Here is a 22543-nt window from a genome sequence, read left to right as displayed (position 1 = left end):
GGCCTTAGGCTTTGTTCACATATATGCAAATTGAATGCGTTTTGAACCGCATCCTATTTGCATGACATGTGAATCAAAATGGCTTTTTATGCAGACAGTTTACATATATGCTGTGCAGCAGCAGTGGGAATTTGTAAATGTAAAAAGAGTCCTTCTATGGGAAAGCATTTGAATTGCACATCTGATCAGTTTTGAACACGAATTTGAGGTGGGAAAAAACAGCATGAGGGTCTCCTCCAATCCATACCAGGCTCTTTCGGGTTTGGTATGGAATTTTAAGGGAACCCCACGCCAAATTAAAAAAAATAATAAAGCATGGTCCCCCTAAAATCTATACCAGACCCTTGTTTAAGTATGCATCCTGGCAGCCAGAAAAGGGTGGGATGAGCAAGCACCCCCCTCCTGAACCATACTAGGCCATAACCTGCCCCCCCCCCCCCCAGCTACCCTAAAGCACCTTATCCCAATGCTGATAGGGACAAGGGCCTCTTCCCCTCAACCCTGGCCGGTGGTTGTGGGAATCTGAGGGCAGGGGGCTTATCAGAATCTGGAAGCCCCCTTTAAGAGCCCTTACACACTGGTGCTGTCAGCACTAAATCGCCAAAGCGCCGGTAAATCGGCACTTTATCGTCTTTTTAGAGGCGTTTTTCGGCCGCTAGCGGGGTGCTTTAAAACCCCCGCTAGCGGGCAAATAAAGGGTTAAAAGTGCCTGCAAAGTGCTGCTGCCGTAGCGCTTTGCAGGCGCTTCGGCGGGGCTGCCCATTGATTTCAATGGGCAGGGGCGCTTTAGGAGCAGTGTATACACTGCTCCTAAAGCGCCTCACAGAAGCTGCTTGCAGGACTTTTTTTGACGTCCTTTCAGCCCAGTGGCCCAGTGTGAAAGCACTCGGGCTTTCACACTGGGATTGCAGATGGGGCATTTTTCAGGCATGTATGTGGAACCCAGAATTCCTTAGAAAGTATGGGATACCCTTGCTTCAGCTCCCTATGCACCTCTTATGTCCATTAAGGGCATAGGGTGACTGAGAGAATATATTTTTGACTACTTAAAATGGGACAGTACTATTTATCCACAATATCTCCCAGGATATATGTAAAGACTATTCTTAATTTGTTTGATTCTGAACTCAACATTAATTAATTGAAAGAGGCTGATGTGTTCAACTCCAGCCACCTGTCTGTCTGTTGTCTGTTATAATGTAAATGAGTCTAGGATAACTTCTAGGGGTCTTTCATTGTGGTTTGTGCTAATTGACCCTGTAATTGGGTCAATTAGTTCTGTGTTGATTGGTGATAATGTTGATTGTGTCTTCTGAGCTACAAGACATCAACTCTAGCCTAAAGGTCATGTCTCTGAGTCATCTTGGCTGCTTAAAGGGATTAGTTAATTAGCTCATGTTAATTAGGTCTGGTCACAGGTGTGTTTTCAGAGTAATATGAGCAGGATATGAATGCACTTCCTCTTTTTTACTGTATATAAGCCTGTAGTCTTTTAATAAAGAATATATTCCTGTTTGACCCTCAGCAAAGGAGCCTTGTCTCGTATCTGGGGGAGAATTATTTGTATGGGTTTCTTGTTCGGCTGGTTGTAGTGTGCGGTAGCTGCCTTGATGTTTGGGAATGGAATATCCTAAACAACTTTAACCCCTTTCATACTTGGGGTGTCGTTACAAGGCGCTTTACAGGTGCTATTTTTAGCGCTAAAGAGCCTGGAAAATGCCTCCAGTGTGAAAGGTGTCTAACAAGGGGGCCCCCAGATCTCCGCCCCCACATAAATGAAAAAAAGTGTAATTTTTTTTCCAAAAAGTGTCAAAAGGAAATGTAGCACCCTGGAATTTAGGCATGGTTGCTCCTCACAAATTTACTTGCTAGGAGTAGTTATCCTGGTTGATTGCTAGAGATCTTTTGATTTCTCCCTAAGTTTGGCCTTGTTTTCTTTTCTCTACTACCACTAGGTGGTCAGGTACTTGGTGGTACTAGATATGAGAAGGGCAATGCAAGGTTAGGTTATGGGTATATGGGGTATTTCAGCCAATGGGCAGGGGTTTTCTTGAATTCCTTGGCCTGCTAGGAGAGCCTATATATTTGGGTGAGGTCAGGTGATCTGTGCCACCTGAATGCCTTTAAATAGCCTGGCTCTGAAGAGGGGGGTGCGCCCCCGAAGCGTGTTCACATTTATACAGCGATCATTGCTATACAAATGCATTGATTACTGTGTAAATGTGACTGGCAGGGAAGGGGTTAACACTAGGGGGCGATCAAGGGGTTAAATGTGTATCCTAAGGAGTGATTCTAACTGTAGGGGGCGGGGACTCACAAGGGGAGGAGACTGGTCAGTGTTCCTCTGTACTGGGAACACATGGACCGTTCTCCTCTCACCTGACAGGACGTGGATCTATGCGTTTACACACACAGATCCATGTCCCTGCTGTGTGACAGGCAAGCGTGTGTGTCCGGCGGACATCGTGGCCACCGGGCACACGCATCAGCTCCCGAGTGACACCGTGGGGGCACCCCCTAGAGGCTCAGGAAGCCAAAGACGTCATATGACGGCGGCCCGGAGGGACAAAGGGTTCCTGCTGCCATCATATGACAATACAGCGGTAGGGAAGTGGTTAAAGCATGCTCTGGGTGAGTTGTATTCATGTGCATTACATACCATGAGAGCCCTGTTCAGTCAGCATGACTTTCTTAGCGATAACATTGACAGCCAGTGTAAACGCAGATGCCACATAGTATCTTCCAGGCTCTGCAATAATTTTCACACCTGAGTCAGAAGGGAAATATTGATCCAAGGCTAGATTTATCACTGATATCACCTAAAGAAAATTAAAGAAAATGAGCATTGCTTTTTTTACATTTAAACAAGGTATAGTTCAAAGCTAGACAGTTTTTACCCAATGCAGTCCCTGCATTAAGGTAAAAAATGTCCCAGTAGTTGTATACCAATTTTTTTTTATCCTTTATAGCCACTCTAAGTTGCTTAGAGGGCAATTTAAAGTAAATGTAACCATACTGATATGAAAGAATTGTCTTCAACATATTAAAAACTACTCCTAGCAAAATGCAGAAACCCCGGTAATGCCGCGTACACACGATCAGGCTTTTGACCGGCCCAATCTCATCGGAATTCCGACGGAATTCCATCTGAGAAAAATAGAACATGTTCTATATCTAAACTCTGATGGAATTCATCTGAATTTCCGTTGAAAAAACTCTGATGGGGCTACACACGATCGGAATAGCTGATGGAAAAAGTCTGTCTGACTTTTTCCATCGGAAATTCCGATCGTGTGTACAAGGCATAATTGACTTTTTCCAAAATTCATTTGCTTTACACAAGAATTTGCTACATGAATTTGAAATTAGACAACTGGGAAAGTTGATGTCCTATTTCTACTTACAGGATCAGGAGCCTGAGAATTAGGTGTTAAATGGCGCCATCCAGATTGAAAGAGCAACCATTGTGCATACATAAAAGGCTTAATCATCATATTACAATTGGTTGCAACTTTAAAGGGGTTGTAAAGGAAAAAATTTTTTTCATAATAAGCATCCTTTACCTGCAGACATTCCTCTTTGTTCGTTTTTGCTCAGAAGTTGCTCTATTTCTTCTCTGTTCTGTTCACTTCCGGCTTGTCTGATTGTTACTCACCACCGTGAAGGGAGGCTTTACTGCGGTGGTCAGGACTCTCTCTACGTGTTAGAGACATCAAGGAGGTGTGAATTACTGGGCGTGCCACAATGCATACTGGGAAATGTAGTTCTTACTTGAACGAGCGCCGCAAACCAGGAAGTGAATGAGAGAACAGAAACTAGAAAGCCGCAGGTGATATAGATGAAGGAATTTAATAGGTATTTACTCGTTTTTTAACAGAATCATTACATTATTCTGTCTGTCTACCTTGCAGACATAAATTTTAGCCAAAAAATGTTTTTCCTTTACAACTCCTTTAAGGTCCATCATGGCAAAATATGTTGTGCTCATTGCAAACATAAGCTATTTAGGAAGGTAGGAAGCAGCATGGCATCAAATAGACTGCTCACTCCAGCTCAGTGGCATAGCGGGGGGGGGGGGGGGGGTTGGCTGCCGATGCGGTCACCCTGGGTGCAACATTTAAAGGGGCGCAGAAATTAGTCCCACCCCATCCCAGGCACCAGTTGGGATTACAATCCTGTGTTAGTACAGTAGAGCAGCGCCTGCCTGCTCTCTCTCTGCATTCTCTCTGACTCCCCCTCCTTTCCCCCACCCTGGCACAGTGGGAGGAAAATAATGCTCCACCTTCCCAGCTCTGCCCCCAAACTCCAGCCCCCACACTTCCTAGGTCGTAACGGCTCCTGCCGGTAAGGCAAGTTAATTAGGGTCTTCAGGGGAAGGGGGCGCCGATATGAGAGGACTCAACCTAATTGGTTTTGTAAGTTGGATTTAATGGAGGGCTTTAAAGGGTGTGGGGTGCTAATATAAAATGACTCTAGCCGAATTGGTTCTGTAAGTGGGGGGACAGATATAAGGTGATTCTGAGCAAATGGGGGCTATCTAAGGTGGAGACCAATCATTAAATCAGTAGTCAGCAACCCCCCCTAGAGGCCCCCCATTAGATCAGAGTACCTTTATATTAGCACTCTCCTTTAGAGACCCCTCGCCCATTAGATCACAGCCCCCTTATATCAGAAGCCCCCCTTAGAGACCCCTGTTAGATCAGAGTGCCCTTATGGCAGCACCCCCCACCCCACTTAGAGTCCCCTATAATGGTCTAATGGGGGTCTCTATGGGGACCCACTGTATTATGAAGGGCATGAGTGACACCTAGTGTTGCCACCTGTTCAAGATTCACCCAGACAGTGGAGGTTTTGAGTAATGTGTCCAGGTTTCAGCCTGCCTATCTCTTTGCTATATGGGGATGTCTCCTTGCTATATAGGGATGTCTCTTTATTGGATTGGGCTGTCTCTTAGCTGAAAATATGCGGATGTCGCTTTACTGCATGGGCCATCTCTTTGCTAAATATTTGGGGCTGTCTCTTTACTGCATAGGGATGTCACTTTGCTGAATATTTGGGGCTGTCTCTTTGCTGGATTGGGATGTCTCTTTGCTGAATAGATTGGGCTGTCTCTTTGCTAGATTGGACTGTATCTTTGCTGAATATATGGGGATGTCTCTTTGCTGGATTGGGATGTCTCTTTGCTGAATAGATTGGACTGTCTCTTTGCTAGATTGGGCTGTATCTTTGCTGAATATATGGGGATGTCTCTTTGCTGGATTGGGCTGTCTCTTTGATGATTATATGGGGCTGTCATGTTGCTGAATATATGAGGATGTCTCTCTACTGGATTGGGCTGTCTCTTTGCTGAATATATGGGGATGACTCTTAGCTGAATATATGGGGATCTCTTTGCTGCTGTTTGGCCAAAATATAATTCCTTACTGTTAAATCTTGAAAGCACTAATAACTTGGAATACACATTTCATTTTCATATATTAGGTTGCAAGAGTGTTAAAATAAAAGTGGGTGCACTGAAGGAGTGGGATGGCCAGTGGGTGAATTCAGTGGGCCAGCCACTGGGCAGACCCCAGCATGTATGCAGCAGCAAAACAGGCATAACAATCCATGGGCCTACATTCTTTAGTAAGGACCACCAGTATAATATATATTCTTCCCTTAGTATCTTCCTTAAATAATAATATATACTGTATATAGTATATTTATTAAACTACAAAGACCATATATACAGTATATGTATGAATAATCCTAAAATGTACCATAAGGGGTTTAATACTGTACTAGTGGAAATAACTCAGGGGTGCTAAAAGCTTTAAACTTTAAACAGGGGTGCTAAAAACTTTCAGAGGGAAGTTTCAGGAAAAAAACGTTCTACACCCCCCTGCGTATAACACGCAGGCACAGTTTACCCTCTATTTTCAGGGTAAAAAAGTGAGTGTTATACGCCAATAAATACAGTACTTGCTTTGCCCCGGGCACTGACAACTCATGCTAGGCCACTTCTTCAGCTCACTTATTTTCTTAATATTGGAGTGTACGTGAATTATATTTCCAGCTACACTGGATTTATGGCCCTAATCCCAAGTCACAAACACAAATGATGGAATCAGGGGCGGACTGACCATTGAGGCACTCGGGCACTGCCCGAGGGCCCCATACCACTAGGGGGCCCCATCAGGGTTGCCAGGCTCAGTTAAACCAGGGACAGTATGTAAAAATCTGTGTTTTTTTTTTACATCTGTCCCTGATATGTCCAAAACCGACATGCTTTTGATGTAAAAATCCCAAGATTTTAGCTGCCCCGCCTCTGTACTGCTTCCTGGCTTGGTGGCCATCTGTAAGCCCGGGGGCCCCATAATCTTCTATTGCCCGGGGGCCCCATAATCTTCTATTGCCCGGGGGCCCCATAATCTTCTATTGCCCGGGGGGCCAATAATCTTCTATTGCCCGGGGGCCCCATGAGTTGTCAGTCCGCCCCTGGATGGAATCCTTTGGTTAACCAGCTTGCATTCCCAACTTTTGCACTTTAGGTGTTCCCTATGTGCTTAGGTTTTGAGTTTAATAAGAACACACCCTTTCACACTTGTGCGACTTTTCCTGCGACTTTGGAGTCACATGACAAGTCATACCCTATGATTCCCAATGATAACCATTCATAACTGTGCGATTTCTCTGACTTTGATGCGAGTTGAGGTCCATGGACCTCGAGTTTATGCAGGCATTCCCTGAAATCACGGCAAAATCGTGGCTGCAAAATCGCATCAAAATCGTGCGACTTTTAAGTCCTGGCAGTGTGAAAGGGGCTCAAAAAGGCTAAATGAGAATTCTACCTATTGCACTTATGAGGTTAGGTAGTAGTGCAGACCACAGAATTACAACATACAGTATATGGAACAAAAGAAGCAGATGGTTTATATGTATGTAAACTTTAATTACTTAGCAAACCCTGTAATCCGTTAGAAATGTCTAAGTTCTAAACATATACTTAGCTATTTAGCTAATAATAATATCGGTCCATATTGCCCCTAGCTAAGAATCACAATAAAGAGCATTTTTTACCTCTTCGAAGTTCAGCTTGGCATTCTTGGATCCAGGGAAGCCGCCACCAATGTCAAGTAAGTGCATGTTGAAGCCAAGTTCAGCTCCCATATCAAAGACACAGCGAGCATCAGATATAGCTTGAACAAAGGTTTGTGGGTCTCTGCAGTGCTTGCCAACATGGAAGCTAAATAAAGAAAAGGAATATCATAAGACTTTGAACTCATAATACTCCAGACCCATCTGAACAACTTCTTAAACAATGATGCTCAAAACTGCCTAGGCTTATTGGAAAAAAGGCTATTAGCTATTCAGTAAACAGATTGGCCCGGATTCACAAAGCACTTACGCCGACGTATCTCAAGATACGCCGACGTAAGTACAAATGTGCGCCGTCGTATCTATGCGCCGACCCACATACTAAGATACGCCTAAAAATAGGCTTCCTACGACCTACGTAACTTGCCTACGCCGTCGTATCGTGGGCGCATATTTACGCTGGGCGCATTTGCCTCTCCCATTGATTTTCTATGCACATATGCAAATGAGGGAGATACGCCGATTTACGAACGTACTTGCGCCCGGCGCAAAATATACGCGGTTTGCGTAAGTCGTACGTCCGGCGTCAAGTTATTCCCCATATATGAGGCGCAACCCATGCAAAAGGTATGGACCAGGGAACACAGCCGTCGTATTTTACGTTGTTTACGTAGTACGTGAATAGGGCTGGGCGTAGGTTACTTTCACGTCGTAGGCAGTGATCCGTCGTATCTTAGGAAGTAGTTCCGACGTGATTCTGAGCATGCGCACTGGGATACGTCCGCGGGACGGCGCATGCGCCATTCGTTTTAAGTACTTGTATGGCACTCGGCCCATCATTTGCATGGGGTCACGCCTCATTACCATGGCTCACGCCCACTTCCACCTACGACGGCTTACGCCGAGGAAACCCAGCGCAGTTTGGGAGGCAAGTGCTTTGTGAATTTGGTGCTTGCCTCTCTGCGCGACGTCGGCGTAGCGTATATTAGATACGCTACGCCGGCATAAATATGGGCCAATATATGTGAATCCGGGCCATTGTGTTGATCCAGACTACATAAGTAATTTTGCAGACCATCACTCTGGAGAGCTTAACCACTAGCAGACCAGCTCATGCAGATATACTGTGGCAGGTCGGCTCTCCTGCGCAAATCTACGTACCTGTACATCGGTCCATGCGTGCCAGTGGACTTTATGACCCGCAATCGCGGTGAGTTGAGGCAGAACAAGTAACTGACTATGTAATCAAGGTGATTCCCATAGGTGTGCGCAGCCTGTTGCATTAGGGTGTGCACCTGAAAGCTCAAAAACATGGTACCGATCTCTCACTGTGTTCATTCAGAAAGGGAAGGGGCGGTAAATGACATTACCCCTTACCCCACTCATCCTGAAATATCATCTATGTATGCCCACTGCAGTATCCAATGGGAGATGTGGGAAGCGCAGCCATGCTGTGGGAGGGGACACTGGGCGGCAGGGGTGAATCTGCACAGCAGGGAGTGATTAGGGTGCCTGGGCACAGCTGGAACACCCTGTGCGCACGCCTATGGTGATTCCCCCATTCTGCCTAGTGACATGACAGAGATCTCCTGTTTCCAGTAATCGGGAACAGTGATCTTGGTTATGTTCCAGTAAGCCTATCCCCCCTTTCAGTTAGAACACACCCAGGAAACACACTTAACCACTTGATTGCCCCCTAGTGTTAACCCCTTCCCTGCCAGTGTAATTTCTACATTGATCAGTGCATTTTTACAGCACTGATCAATGTAATAATGTCACTGGTCCCCAAAAAGGTGTCATTTGGGGTCAGAGTTTTCGGCCGCAATATCGCAGTCCTGCAAAAAATCTCAGATCACCGCCATTACCAGTAAAGACAATAAAAAAAAAATTTAAGTCCCTAAGTCTATCCCGTAGTTTGTAGATATGATAACTTTTGCGTAAACCAATCAATATACGCTATTGTCATTTATTTTACCAAAAATATGTAAAAGAATATATATCGGCCTAAACTGATGAATACATTTTGATTTATTTTTTATTTATTTTGGGATATGTATTATATCAGAAAGTAAAAAAAGTTATTTTTTTTAAATCGCCTTTTTTTATCGCAAAAAATAAAAACCTCAGAGGTGATCAAATATCACCAAAAGAAAGCTCTATTTGTGGAGAAAAAAGGACATCAATTTTGTTTAGGTACAGCATCGCATGACCATGCAATTGTCAGTTAAAGCAACGCAGTGCCATTTTGCAAAAAAAGGCCTGTCATTAAGGGCGCAAATCGTTCCGGGGCTGAAGTGGTTAAACCATTACACCATTTTATATTAACAGCTTTTTAGTTACATTTTTTTTCATCTGCGTGTGGTTGAAATAGAGGGACTTCCTGAAAAATCCATACCTTACGCCAATGACATCAATATTCAATTCTTTAGCACGCTCAAGAAGCAACCTGCTTGTTTTAAGAGTGGCACCAAACTTCATACTGAGCTGACACACAGTCTTGGATTCATCTGTTGCTATTCGCAGCACAAGTCTGAAAGACAAAAGGCAGAGAACTTGAGTTCTACCGCAGAAAAACTGTTAGACGTCCTACATTTAGGCTTTTGATTTGAATAACGTAAAATTGACTAATTTTGGTACAACATAAATTCTTTGGGCATTTAGTAGTATTTCTCCAAGCAAAATATTTGCCAACATAACAGCTCTAGCGGATCATGGGAGATTAGGGCTGTGCCAAGTAAGTGTATACATCCCCAAAGCAACTGCTGCCATTTTATTAACGCCATTATAAAGCAAACGTGTTTGTAGTTTTGAACAAGGCAGGGAGGTGTGTTCTGGTAACATCTGTCTAAGTGGGTATTTACCTCAGATATCCTCTCACTTCCTGATGGTCTACAGGACAGGAGTTAAGTTCACCTCTTCTATAAAAAAATTAAAGATGAGCAGCTTTCACCCTTCACACCCCCCTGTTTCCAACTGCACTTACCTTTGTGGGTGATAAGCTGTCACTGCCCAGACAGCTGATATAGGGGTCCTAGGTATTGAAATCCCCTCTCTTCTTCCCCTTCTGTAGGGATTCTGGGACAGACCAGAGTGGCTCCAATTGGTCAAAGCATTAACCTGCCGGCATTGGCCAATCAAAATCATTATGATCCATCCTGGAATCCCTAGAGGGAGGAAGAGTGGGTGATTTAATATCCCCAAACAACTGCACTGGCTGTGTGGGCACTGACAGCTAATCACCTGAAAAGGTAAGTGCAGCAGGGACTGGGGGGCGTGGGAAATGTAAGGTGATAGTTCACAGATTTATAAATTTTTGTGCAAAGGGGAACTTAAAGGGGATGTAAACCTTCCTGTTTTTTCACCTTAATGCATCCTATGCATTAAGGTGAAAAAACATCCGATGATTACAGGCACCCCAGTCCCCCATTTTACTTACCTGAGCCCTCGAAAGTCCTGCGTCGAGAACGCGCTGGCTTCTTTGCTCTTCTCGGCCCGGTCTTCTCGGCTCTTCATTAGATAGATTGATAGCAGCGCAGCCATTGGCTCACGCTGCTGTCAATCAAATCCAAATGACGCGGGCCCCGCGGGAGGGGCTGAGTCCAGCATTCGTGTCTCTGAACACAAATGCTGGACTCAGGAGCGCGCCCACAAGGTAACCCCCTTGGAAAAGCGCTTCCCAAGGGGGGTTATCTGATGCGAGGAGGAGCCAAGACAGCCACTGAGGGACCCCAGAAGACGTGGATTGGGCCACTCTGTGCAAAACGAGCTGCACAGTGGAGGTAAGTATGACTGTTTGTTATTTAAAAAAAATGATTACGTACCTTTGGTATAATTTTAATACTTTAAGGGAAATCTCTCTAAACAGACAATAAGTAGTGGCATGAGTTCTATACTTTTCATATGCTAAATACAAAACTTTAGATTTTGCATAGGTACTTGTATATACAGAATGTTTTATAAAGCATTTATATCATTTCGTTCCTTACTTGGCATTGGGGTGATTCTTGGCCACTTTCATTAGTTCCCCTTCGCTATCAAATGCCATCTTCTCAACACCACAGCTTGCTGCGTATTTTATCTCTGAAATTTGTTTACATGTGTTGGCATAAATGATTCTCTCTGGTTGGACACCAATGTTCTGGATAAGCTGAATTTCAGCCTGAGGAGAAATGGAAACATTAGAACACATATGGCATTTATAAAAGAAAACTGTAGATAGATTTTTCTCTTGGCTCGTGTTCTATTACACACCTTGCTGGCACAATCAAATCCTGCCCCCAAATTGGCTATTGTCTTCACAATGGCTTTGCCGTCGTTACATTTAACGGCATAAAATGGTGTTACACGTGGAAGTGCTTTAAGCCACCGGATATGTTTCTTTACAATGTCACCAAGATCAGCTACATAAAAAGCATCCTTGTCATCCTGGAAAAATGCAAGAAATTTACTAAGGTTAGACATTTCAACATCCATTACATCTGCAACCAAGCCTCTATAAAACATTACTTGAGATACTTACAGACAAGGAAACTTCATTGATTTTCTGTTCCAGGATGTCCTGGGCAGTGAATCCTTCCTCAAGCAAGCTAAAGTCAAAGCTATTCATTCTATCGGAGTCACAAGCCCAATTAATGAAGAATGCAACAAACTGTAAAAGAGAAGACTAGGCGGGAGATGGCGTTTATTGCAAAAAGAGCCTCAACCTTGCCCCAAAGGTGGTTGTACGGTGAAATAGAAGCCCCTCAGATAGCACAAAACGTACTTCCAACAAAGGATCCTTCTTTGGTGCTGTGCTGCAAAAATAAAATCCAGGAAAATTCAATAAATTCCATCCATATAGTAATAACCAGCATGTCATAATATGCAGTAGAAACCAAATATATTTCTGTTTCATTCATTTTTATTGGTATTTTTAAGAAGATGCAGATTAATTGAACACTGTGCAGAGCAGCAAACAATCCTTGCATGCTCGGAATCATACAACAAGAACTGGTACAAAACAAATGAGGGGAGGAGACTATGGAATCATCCGGGGAAGAGCTTGGTAAACCGGTTAGGTCTTTAGTAAGGCCTCAGTGGAACATGTGGGCATAACAGAAGTAGAAAGAAAAGTAATCTTTGGGTTATGAACATAGTGCATTACAGAGACATTATTATCCCTGAGAGGTGGCCGTCAGGATTATTGCCCTGTATATCAATTTGAAGATGAATGAGGGTAGGAAGATCCTGAGATTGAGACCTTGCTGAAACAAAGTCACTGTGAGCAGGCTCTCAAAAATTTAGAGGGTTCTAGTCCAGTGACCATTTTTCTCCAAATATATTCCCCATGTCTCCCCTGATGGGGGCTTCAAACCCTCAATTATAGCCTTAAATCTGAGTAGAAAAAGAGGAAAGGAGGAGAAAAACAGGAGGGGGAAAAGCAAATAAAACATGATTCCTAGATCGGTTAGGATCAGAGGAACAATAGAAATGGTAAAGAAATAAAGAGGGAAGAAGTGAGTCCGTGCAGGGATCCTCCAGTCATTATTGGCATCAGTCTCTTGGGACCTGCAAATAGTTTAGCCAAGGAGACCAAACTTTTTCAAAGGTCGGTTGCTTATCTTGTAAGATACTCACTACCTTTTCGTTCAGCATGATCCATAGATATAACAGGGCTTTTCCATGCTGTGGCTATAGCGATTTTAGCTGCCAGGAACATGATATAAATCAGGGTCTGGGTATGTCGAGGGATATTTTCAACAGGCTTATTTATTAAGGCTATACTCGCTTCTTTAGGGATATTGACCATCGTGACCAAGAAAATAAGTGAGTGTATCCTTATCCAAAAGCAGCGGACCTTAGGGCACGCCCAACACATATGCAATTGTGTTCCAATTTGACCACAACCCCTGAAGCACCCAGCTGTGGCGCCTGGATACATTTTTGACAAGTGCTCTGGCACCAAGTACCATTTGGCGTGGACTTTATAACCTGCTTCTATTAAGGCTACATTCAGAATGCCTTTATGAATTCTCGTGCTCCATTTACGCCAGTCTTCCGCTCCATCGGTTATGGACAGATCCCTATGCCATGCCACCTGATAGGGTAATCAATCATTATTGGTGATAAACAGTTTATAGAATAGCGAGATGGTCCCCCGCAGAGCAGCATCCTGCATGCATCTGTTTTCGAACACAATACGGACTGCTTCATCAGAGCTGTCTTTCTGTAGGGATTGGAAAAAGTGATACATTTGTTGTAAGTGGAAGCTCTCAGCGGGGGGCATCTCCAGGCTTCCCGTGAAATATGAGGAGGGACGTATGCCCCTATGGTCAAAATAGTCGCCTACGCGGTACATTCCCCTAATCAGCCACCTGTCGGGGTACAAACCCGGTGAAAACAGGGGGTGGCCAAAAAGGGGGGCTGCTGGGATACCAAATATATTTCAACCATCCAACAATATATCCCATATTATCAATCCTAGAAGGTGAAAACTTCTAAGTATCTCCCCCTTTCTGTGACTAATCTCTTCATGTGTCTGGCCTCCAGTTTTTTAACCACTTGCCTACTGGGCACTTTCACCCCCTTTCTGCCCAAGCCAATTTTTATATTTCATATTGTTTTACTAACCTGATAGCTTATTATTCTAAATAGGAAACCTTCATTTTGTTTGCAAATATTAAAGATTCTAACTACCATCAAGAATATGTACTTACAGTTAAAGAGCACCTGTCATTTCAGATCCATCATGTCAGCGCCTGTTATAAGGGCATCCACTCACCTGCTGCCACCACATCCCTCAACTTGTTGTGTCACTGCCGCATTAGCAGCCGCCCCATTAAAGTGAATGGGAATGTTGGTGAGTCAACAGTGGGTCAGAGAAGGAGCAGCTGCATGACAGAGATGATAGTTGCTCTTTAAAAATTATGATTTAAATTGAGTTGATTTAAATCAAGCCTTTTTACTAGTGATTTAAATCGTTATTTACATCAATTTGATTTAAATGAAATTCACCCTGGCAGGGATTGATGTGAATGTACAGTGCCATGAAAAAGTATTCATACCCCTTGACATTTTCCACATGTTGCAACCAAAAATGTAAATTTATTTATTGGGATCTTATGTGATAGACCATCACAAATTGGCACACAATTGTGAAGTGGAAGGAAAATTAAAAATAGTTTTTAAAAGTTTTCACAAATAAATATCTAAAAAATGTGGTGTGCCTTTGTATTCAGCCCCCCCCCCCAGTCTATACTCCACAGAACCACCTTTCACTGCAATTACAGCTGCAAGTCTTTTTGGGGATGTCTCTACCAACTTTTCACATCTAGAGAGTGACATTTTTGCCCATTTCTGTTTGCAAAATAGCTCAAGCTCTGTCAGATTTAATGGAGAACGTCTGTGAACAGCAATTTACAAGTCTTGCCGCAGATTCTCAATTGGATTTAGGTCTGGAAATTGACTGGGCCATTCTAACACATGAATATGCTTTAATCAAAAAAATTCCATTGTAGCTCTGGCTGTATGTTTAGGGTCGTTGTCCTGCTGGAAGGTGAACCTCTGCCCCAGTCTCAAGTCTTTTGCAGACGCTAACAGGTTTTCTTCTAAAAATTACCTGTATTTGGCTCCATCCATCTTCCCCTCAACTCTGACCAGCTTCCCTGTCTCCACTGAAGAAAAGCATCCCCGCAACATGATACTGCCACCACCATGTTTCACAGTGTGGATGGTGTGTTCAGGGTGAAGTGCAGTGTTTGTTTTCCACCGCAGTAGGCTTGGGTTTTTCCTGGGCATTCCCCAGGCTTTGTTGTTACTAGCGTTTTGTTTTTACGCCAAAAAGTAAAATTTTGGTCTCATCTGACCAGAGCACCTTCTTCCACATGGCTTCTCACAAACTGCAAATGGGACTTCTTATAACTTTCTTTGCCACTCTTGCCATTCTTCCATAAAGGCCAGATTTGTGAAGTGCACGACTAATAGTTGTCCGGTGGACAGATTCTCCCACCTGAGCTGTGGATCTCTGCAGATCCTCCAGAGTTACCATGTGCCTCTTGGCTGCTTCTCTGACTAATTTTAGGTGGATGGCCATGTCTTGGTAGGTTTGCAGTTGTGCCATACTCTTTCCATTTTTGGATGATGGATTGAACAGTGACGGTGAAATGTTCAAAGCTTAGGATATTTTTTTGATAACCTAACCCTGCTTTAAACTTCTCCACAACTTTATCCCTGTCCTGTCTGGTGTGTTCCTTGACCTTCATGATGCAGTTTGTTCACTAAGGTTCTCTAACAAACCTCTGAGTGCTTCACAGAACAACTGTATTTATACTGACATTAAATTATACACAGGTGGACTCTATTTACTAATTAGGTGACTTCTGAATTGGTTCATCTAGATTTCAGTTAGGGGTATCAGAGTAAAGGGGGCTGAATACAAATGCATGCCACACTTTTTAGATATTATTGGTAAAAAATGTGGAAAACCATTTTTCATTTTCCTTTCACTACTTAATTATGTGCCACTTTGTGTTGGTCAATCCCAATAAAATACATTTACATTTTTGGTTGTAACTTGACAAAATGTGGAAAATTTGAAGGGGTATAAATATTTTTTCAAGGCACTGCATATGTAAAGCACTGCGTAAATTGACAGTGCTATATAAGTACTTGAAATATGACAGCTCTCCTAAAAAATATAAATGTTCAGCTTCTCAATGAAGTTTGACTGACAGCAGGAGAAGTCTATGGCTCCAATGTCCTCTAATCGGTGAGAGTATCCATATTGGAGCATTGGCTAGCTGGTAAAGGCACTGGGAAATTATGTATGGGAAATAGTGGTGTTAAACCCAAAAACAAAAATGTAATATATTGCAGCTCATTATGCCTCGTACACACGGTCGGACTTTCCGAGAAAAAAGTCAGACTGCCTTTTTTCCCTCGGAAAGTCCGGCCGTTTGTAGCCTCCATGGGACTTTTTTTTTTTTTCGGAAGTCCGACGGACCTGAGATAGAGAACCTGTTCTCTTTCTTTCCCTCGGATTTCTGATGGACTCACAGCGGACTTTTGCACAGTCAAAAGTCCGACCGTGTGTACGAGGCATTAGACGTGGTGGCTGCATCGTTTTCTTTTCTTTGGCTTTTTCTCTTCTGATTTTACCTGGTGATTTGGCCAGTAACACACTTCTTGTATTAATAGGACAAAACTCTGGAGGAATGAGAACACGAGGCACAGCAGACAGCAGCATTGTAAGTCTGGGGAGGGAGGGGAAGCTAAACTCCAGCTCACACTTTATAAGCAGTTACAGCAAACATCTCATAATTTTAATCACCCCTGCCCGTGTTTAGTGGTTTGTGTCATTCATTTAAACTGATACAGTCTGCTGGAGAGTTTGTGCCCTGAAAAACAATAGATTTTTGCTTTTGGGTTTAATACTGCTTTAAGAGCTCATAAGCATTGCAAAAAAAAAACACAAATATGCGAAATGCAAAATACTTTCAAAATTAAGACAACTATTCAATCAGAATACATTTTAACCACTTAAGCCCCGGACCAATATGCAGCCTAAAGACCCAAGGTGTTTTTACAGTTCGGGACTGCGTCGCTTTAACAGACAATTGCGCGGTCATGCGACGTGGCTCCCAAACCAAATTGGCGTCCTTTTTTCCCCACAAATAGAGCTTTCTTTTGGTGGTATTTGATCACCTCTGCGGTTTTTATTTTTTGCGCTATAAGCAAAAATAGAGCGACAATTTTGAAAAAAATTCAATATTTTTTAATTTTTGCTATAATAAATATCCCCCAAAAACATATATAAAAAAAAAAATGTCCTCAGTTTAGGCCGATACGTATTCTTCTACCTATTTTTGGTAAAAAAAATCGCAATAAGCGTTTATCGATTGGTTTGCGCAAAATTTATAGCGTTTACAAAATAGGGGATAGTTTTATTGCATTTTTATTATTTTTATTTTTTTTACTACTAATGGCGGCGATCAGCGATTTTTTTCGTGACTGCGACATTATGGCGGACACTTCGGACAATTTTGACACATTTTTGGGACCATTGTCATTTTCACAGCAAAAAATGCATTTAAATTGCATTCTTTATTGTGAAAATGACAGTTGCAGTTTGGGAGTTAACCACAGGTGGCGCTGTAGGATTTAGTGTACACTTAGTGTGTGTTTACAACTGTAGGGGGGGTGTGGCTGTAGGAATGACGTCATCGATCGAGTCTCCCCTATAAAGGGGATCACTCGATCGATGCAGCGCCATAGTGAAGCACGGGGAAGCCGTGTTTACATATGGCTCTCCCCGTTCTTCAGCTCCGGGGAGCGATCGCGACGGAGCGGCTAGAAACAAATAGCCGCGCCGTCGTCCCGGATCGCTCCCCGAGGGAACCCGACCGCCACGTCTAGGCAGGCACGTACAGGTACGTTGATGTGCCTGTCCGTGCCATTCTGCCGACGTATATCTACAGGAGGCGGTCGGGAAGTGGTTAAAATAAAAAAAATGTACAAAACTATGAAAAAAATAAAAAGTCGATTTTTTTTGTATATTTTAACCATTTCCACTCTCTTATCTGTACACCTCCTTTGGACCAGAACAGTTTTTACATTTCTGCTACGAACCTGTTTACTCAGCAGTAACTTTATCATTATTTAGAGTGGTTGTAAACTCACTCTGACAGCTTGCACCTACAGGTAAGCCTAGATTAAAGCCCCATACACACGGTCGGACTTTTGGCCAACCAACTTCAAAATCTGCAACTTTTCGAATTTGTCTGACCGTGTGTACGCTCCATCGGACCAACTTTTTCGGGTTTCATCCGACAAAAAGTTGGGTCTGCAAACGGACCAACTTTTCGGCAACAAAAGTCCGATGGTGCCTTGTCTGACTGTGTGTACAGCAATCCAACCAACTTTTGGACAAAGTGCAAATACGCATGCTCAGAACCAATGTTAAAAGCAACAAACAATAGCAGAAGTTAACCAAAGGGTGGCGGTAAAGAGCAGAAAATAGCAAAAAAAAAACACGTGATGTTAGGAAAGTTTTAGAAAAGTTTGCAGAAAAGTCTGACTGTGTGTATGCTATGGGTGTGACCGGACAAATCAATTAGGAAAAAAATCCAAGGGAAATTTTGTTGGATGTCTGACTGTGTGTATGAGCCTTAAGGCTTACCTGTAGGTACAAAGAGATATTAAGGAGATATTTGCAGAAAACACTGCACCAATGTCTACAGCGCAGGCGCACTGAGCGTCCCGGCATTATGCTTGGGATCATGCCGGGATTATGTCCGTCCTGCGTGAATGCGCGGGATCGTGCCGGTCCCACGCGCATGCGCGGGAGTGACATCATCGCCGCTCCGGCCAATCACAGCCCTGGAGCGGCGATACCCGGAAGAAGCGCGGATGGGAATGAGAAGCACTTCAGGGGCCTCGATCTCAGGTAAGTAATTCATGAGCTAGTATGCTATGCATACTAGCTCATTATGCCTTTCTCTTGCAGGGTTTTTTTTTGTAGGAAAAAAAATCCGCCTTTACTTCCTCTTTAAGATAACAAAGTAATCCTCTACGTATATTATTTTTAAGGACAACAAAATTTTTTTTCTTGCTTTTATATGAATATTTTGCAATCCTTAGACACTTAAACATAACGGCCTGGATTCACGAAGAGCGGCGCATCTTTATGCGGGCGTAGCGCATCTCATATGCGCTACGCCGACGTAAAGTAGAGAGGCAAGAACAGTATTCACAAAGCACTCTCTCCCAACGTTGTGCCGGCGTAGCGTAAATTCCTAGGCGTAAGCCCGCCTAATTCAAAGTAGGTGGACGGTGATGATGGGCCGAACGAACGGCGCATGCGCTGTCCCGTGGACGCATCCCAGTGCGCATGCTCAGAATCACGTCTAAAATACTCCATAAGATTCGTCGAATCACTGCCTATGACGTGACGTAACCTACGCCCAGCCCTAATCACGTACTACTACGTAAACGACGTAAAATACGACGGCTGTTCCCTGGTCCATACCTTTACATGACTTACCCCTGCTTTATGAGGCTTACCTTTACGCCGGACGTACGACTTACGTAAACCGCGTATATGAATCCGCCAGGCGCAAGTACGTTCGTGAATCGGCGTATCTCCCTCATTTGCATATTCGAATTGTAAATCAATGGAAGCGCCCCTTGCGGCCAGCGTAAATATGCGCCGACGATACGACGGCGTAGGAAACTTACGTCGGTCGGATGAAGCCTAATTTCAGGCGTATCTATTTCTATGGGCACGGCGCATAGATACGACGGCGCACATTTACACTTACGCAGCGTATCTCGAGATACGCCGCGTAAGTGCTACGTGAGTCCAGGCCATAAAAACGAAATAAAAGCACTTTTTTTAAATTTAAAAATAAATAACCTTACTTTGGATACTTTGGATAAAAGGTACACATTTTAGGCTGGGTTCACACTATTGTGAATTGGATGTGGGTTTCCTCGCATTCAATTTGCATGTCAGGAGACTGTGACCAGCTCTCAATGGAGTCGGTTTACACATCTCCGGGAGGGCTGCAGAAGAGTCCTGTGCGTCTTCTGGTCCATTTCAGGTCCAAATTCAGGCAAAAAATCTGACCTGAAATGAACAGGGAACCCCTGCTGTGAGCCGTTCCGCACAACAGTCTGAACCCAGCCTTATTCTGTAATTTGTCCTGTTTAAAATAAATGGTTCTGGTACAAAGCATTGCAAAGTTATTTACAAATGAAATAAAGTTTTTTATTTTTGTTTTCAATTTTGTGCTTCTTTAAATGTAACAGTAAAAAAAAAAAAAAATGAACACTCAAAAACAAAAAAAAGTTTAAATATTAATATTAACCACTTTACATCTGGCCAATTGACAAAAGATGGTGGCTCTCAATTGCTGGGAGGACGTCTATGGACGTCCTCCGCTCCTCCAGCCACTGGGGGGCGCGTGAGCGCGCCCCCGCCACATCACTGAAGTGCCGATGCGCGTGCCTGGCAGCTGCGATGTCCGCCAGGTGCCCGCGATCGGCAGATACACAGACAAGGACGTGGATCTGTGTCTGTAAACACACAGATTCACGTCCTGTCAGGGAGAGGAGACCGATGCTGTGTCCCTTGTACATAGGGACACAGATCGGTCACCTCCCCCAGTCAGTCCCCTTCCCCCACAGTTTGAAACACTATGCAGGGCACACATTTAACCCCTTCCTCGCCCCCTAGTGTTAACCCCTTCCCTTCCAGTCACATTTATACAGTAATCGGTGCATATTTATAGCACTGGTCGCTGTATAAATGTGAATGGTCCCAAAAATGTGTCAAAAGTGTACGCCATTACTAGTAAAAAAAAATTAATAAAAAAAAATCATAATTCTGTCCACTATTTTGTAGTCGCTATAACTTTTGCGCAAACCTATCGCTTATTTTTTTAAACAAAAATACGTAGAAGAATACGTATCGGACTAAACTGAGAACATTTTTAAAAAAAATTGGGATATTTATTATAGCAAAAAGAAAAAAAGTGTTTTTTTTCAAAATTGACGTTCTTTTTTTGTTTATAGCGCAAAAAATAAAAACCACAGAGGTGATCAAATACCACCGAAAGAAAGCTCTATTTGTGGGAAAAAAAGGACGTCAATTTTGTTTGGGAGCCACGTCGCACGACCGCGCAAATGTCAGTTAAAGCTACGCAGTGCCGGAAGCTGAAATTTCGCCTGGGCAGGAAGGGGGTATATGTGCCCAGTAAGCAAGTGGTTAATAGGTAATAAAATAGAAATAAACAAAAACAAATCTGCAAAGTTACCTCTGCTGCTGTGGATCTGGGGGTGCTGTGTTCCTGCTGGTCCTGAAGTCGGACGTGTGTGGACGGAATGTGTCTCCTACTCCCCTCATTGGCCCCCGTTGAGGTTTCTGCAGGATTGGTCGGCTATCGGAGCTCCTTGGCTATAGTGAACATGTTGTACTGTCTCCGCCTGCTGGTCATCTAAGGTTTTGCGGCAATGACTAGAAAGAAGGAAGGTGTAGAAACAACTGGTCGGCAGTCACAGCATGGAGCAATGCAATCCTCACAGAAATGGGATAAAAAACCTGAAAGAGGCAACGTTTACTCATACTCCTAGCACTTTGAGTAAGGAGAAATCGTTGTTGAAGTCTGCTCTACCTGCCTCATCTTTTTCTCCAGCATCTCAGCAGCCGCAGAACCTGGCAGAAATGTTTTTTATCCAGACCACGTATGAGAGATTTGTCGCCCACGGCATCTTCCTCCACTGTTAACTCAAGGAGTAGAGGACATTAGTCCTTGTTAAGTATGGGTGGTGCTCCTGATACTATAAAGACTGACATCTCTAAGCCAACATTAAGAGAAATCTTGGCAGCAGTACATACAATGCTGTGAAAAAGTAATTGCCTCCTAAACCTAATAACCGGTGCTACTACTTGGCATTCTAGGCGGCTGCCTAGGGCGCCCGGCTGCTGGTTTCCCTACTCTCCGTCTCTGTGCCATGTAATTTTTCTATGCTGTATTATAAATACCTCTGTAATAAATGTTATACCCTCTAGTGGGCGCTGCTGGGATAAGGGGGATGCAGGGGACGCCTCTGCTACATGTTACTCAGACAGCCGCTCTGTAGCGTCATTCTAGAGGCGCAGCACTGGAGAACATGTCCTGATGGAATGGAAGCAAACATCCCCTGCGTGTCTCTATGATCAGTGCTCTTTATTGCAGCCACGTGCTTCCTCTAGCCCTAGCTTCTGTCACACTGATGCTTGGGCAAAGTAGGGGGGGATTCAGGGGTGAAGCCAAAGGGGGGCAGCAAAATTAGGTTTCGCCTGGGGTGTCAAAAATTCTTGCACCAGCCCTGGCAACAACAACAATTAAGTGTTTGCGATAACTGACAATGAGTCTCACATTGCTGTGGAGCAATTTTGGCCCACTTTTCTTTGCAGAATTGTTTTAATTCAGCCACATTGGAGGGTTTTCCAGCATGAACGGCCTGTGTAAGGTCATGATACAGCATCTCAATTGGATAAAGTCTGGGCTTGGACTAGGCTACTCCAAAACCAACATTTTGCATTGTTTGAACCATTTGGAGGTGGACTTGATGTTGTTTCTGATTATTTTCCTGCTGCATAACCCAATTTGCACTTGAGCTTGAGGTCACGAACTGATGGCCGGACATTCTCCTTTAGGATTTTCTAAATTGCAAAAAGAATGCTGGAAACTTGATTGCTTCTTAAATCTTTATTGAGCACAAACAGCAGTGTGACATCAAAGCGCTGACATGTTTCGGCAAAACGCCTTCCTCATAGCATACAGATTTACAATAAAATCAAGTTTATATAGGGAAAATATCCATTCCTCCCAAAAGGGGGCGGTACAATCCAATCTAAAATCGATTAACAATTAAAATCATGTGAGGTTGGTAGAACCAGAGAGAAGAGGGGGAGGGAAGATGAAACAGACTGAAAACTGTAGGT

At 43.5% G+C, this 22543-nt stretch overlaps 1 protein-coding gene across 1 annotated transcript; it reads right to left on the bottom strand.

The window, feature by feature from the left end:
- Window positions 1-2636: 2636 nt before the first annotated feature.
- On the bottom strand, window positions 2637-20958 carry LOC120936345 (ornithine decarboxylase 1-like). Its single transcript, XM_040348602.1, has 7 exons — window positions 20871-20958; window positions 11597-11870; window positions 11329-11502; window positions 11064-11236; window positions 9473-9607; window positions 7060-7225; window positions 2637-2819 (listed from the first exon to the last, which is right to left on the bottom strand). The coding sequence occupies exons 2-7, from the start codon at window positions 11681-11683 to the stop codon at window positions 2652-2654; spliced, it is 903 nt and encodes a 300-aa protein (XP_040204536.1). The 5' UTR covers window positions 11684-11870; window positions 20871-20958; the 3' UTR covers window positions 2637-2651.
- Between the last annotated feature and the right edge of the window lie 1585 nt (window positions 20959-22543).

This window comes from Rana temporaria, chromosome 4 (assembly GCF_905171775.1).
Source record: "Rana temporaria chromosome 4, aRanTem1.1, whole genome shotgun sequence".
Lineage (NCBI taxonomy): Eukaryota > Metazoa > Chordata > Amphibia > Anura > Ranidae > Rana > Rana temporaria.
The sequence above is the reverse complement of the archived record's forward strand: the minus strand, read 5'-3'. Positions and strand labels throughout refer to the sequence as shown.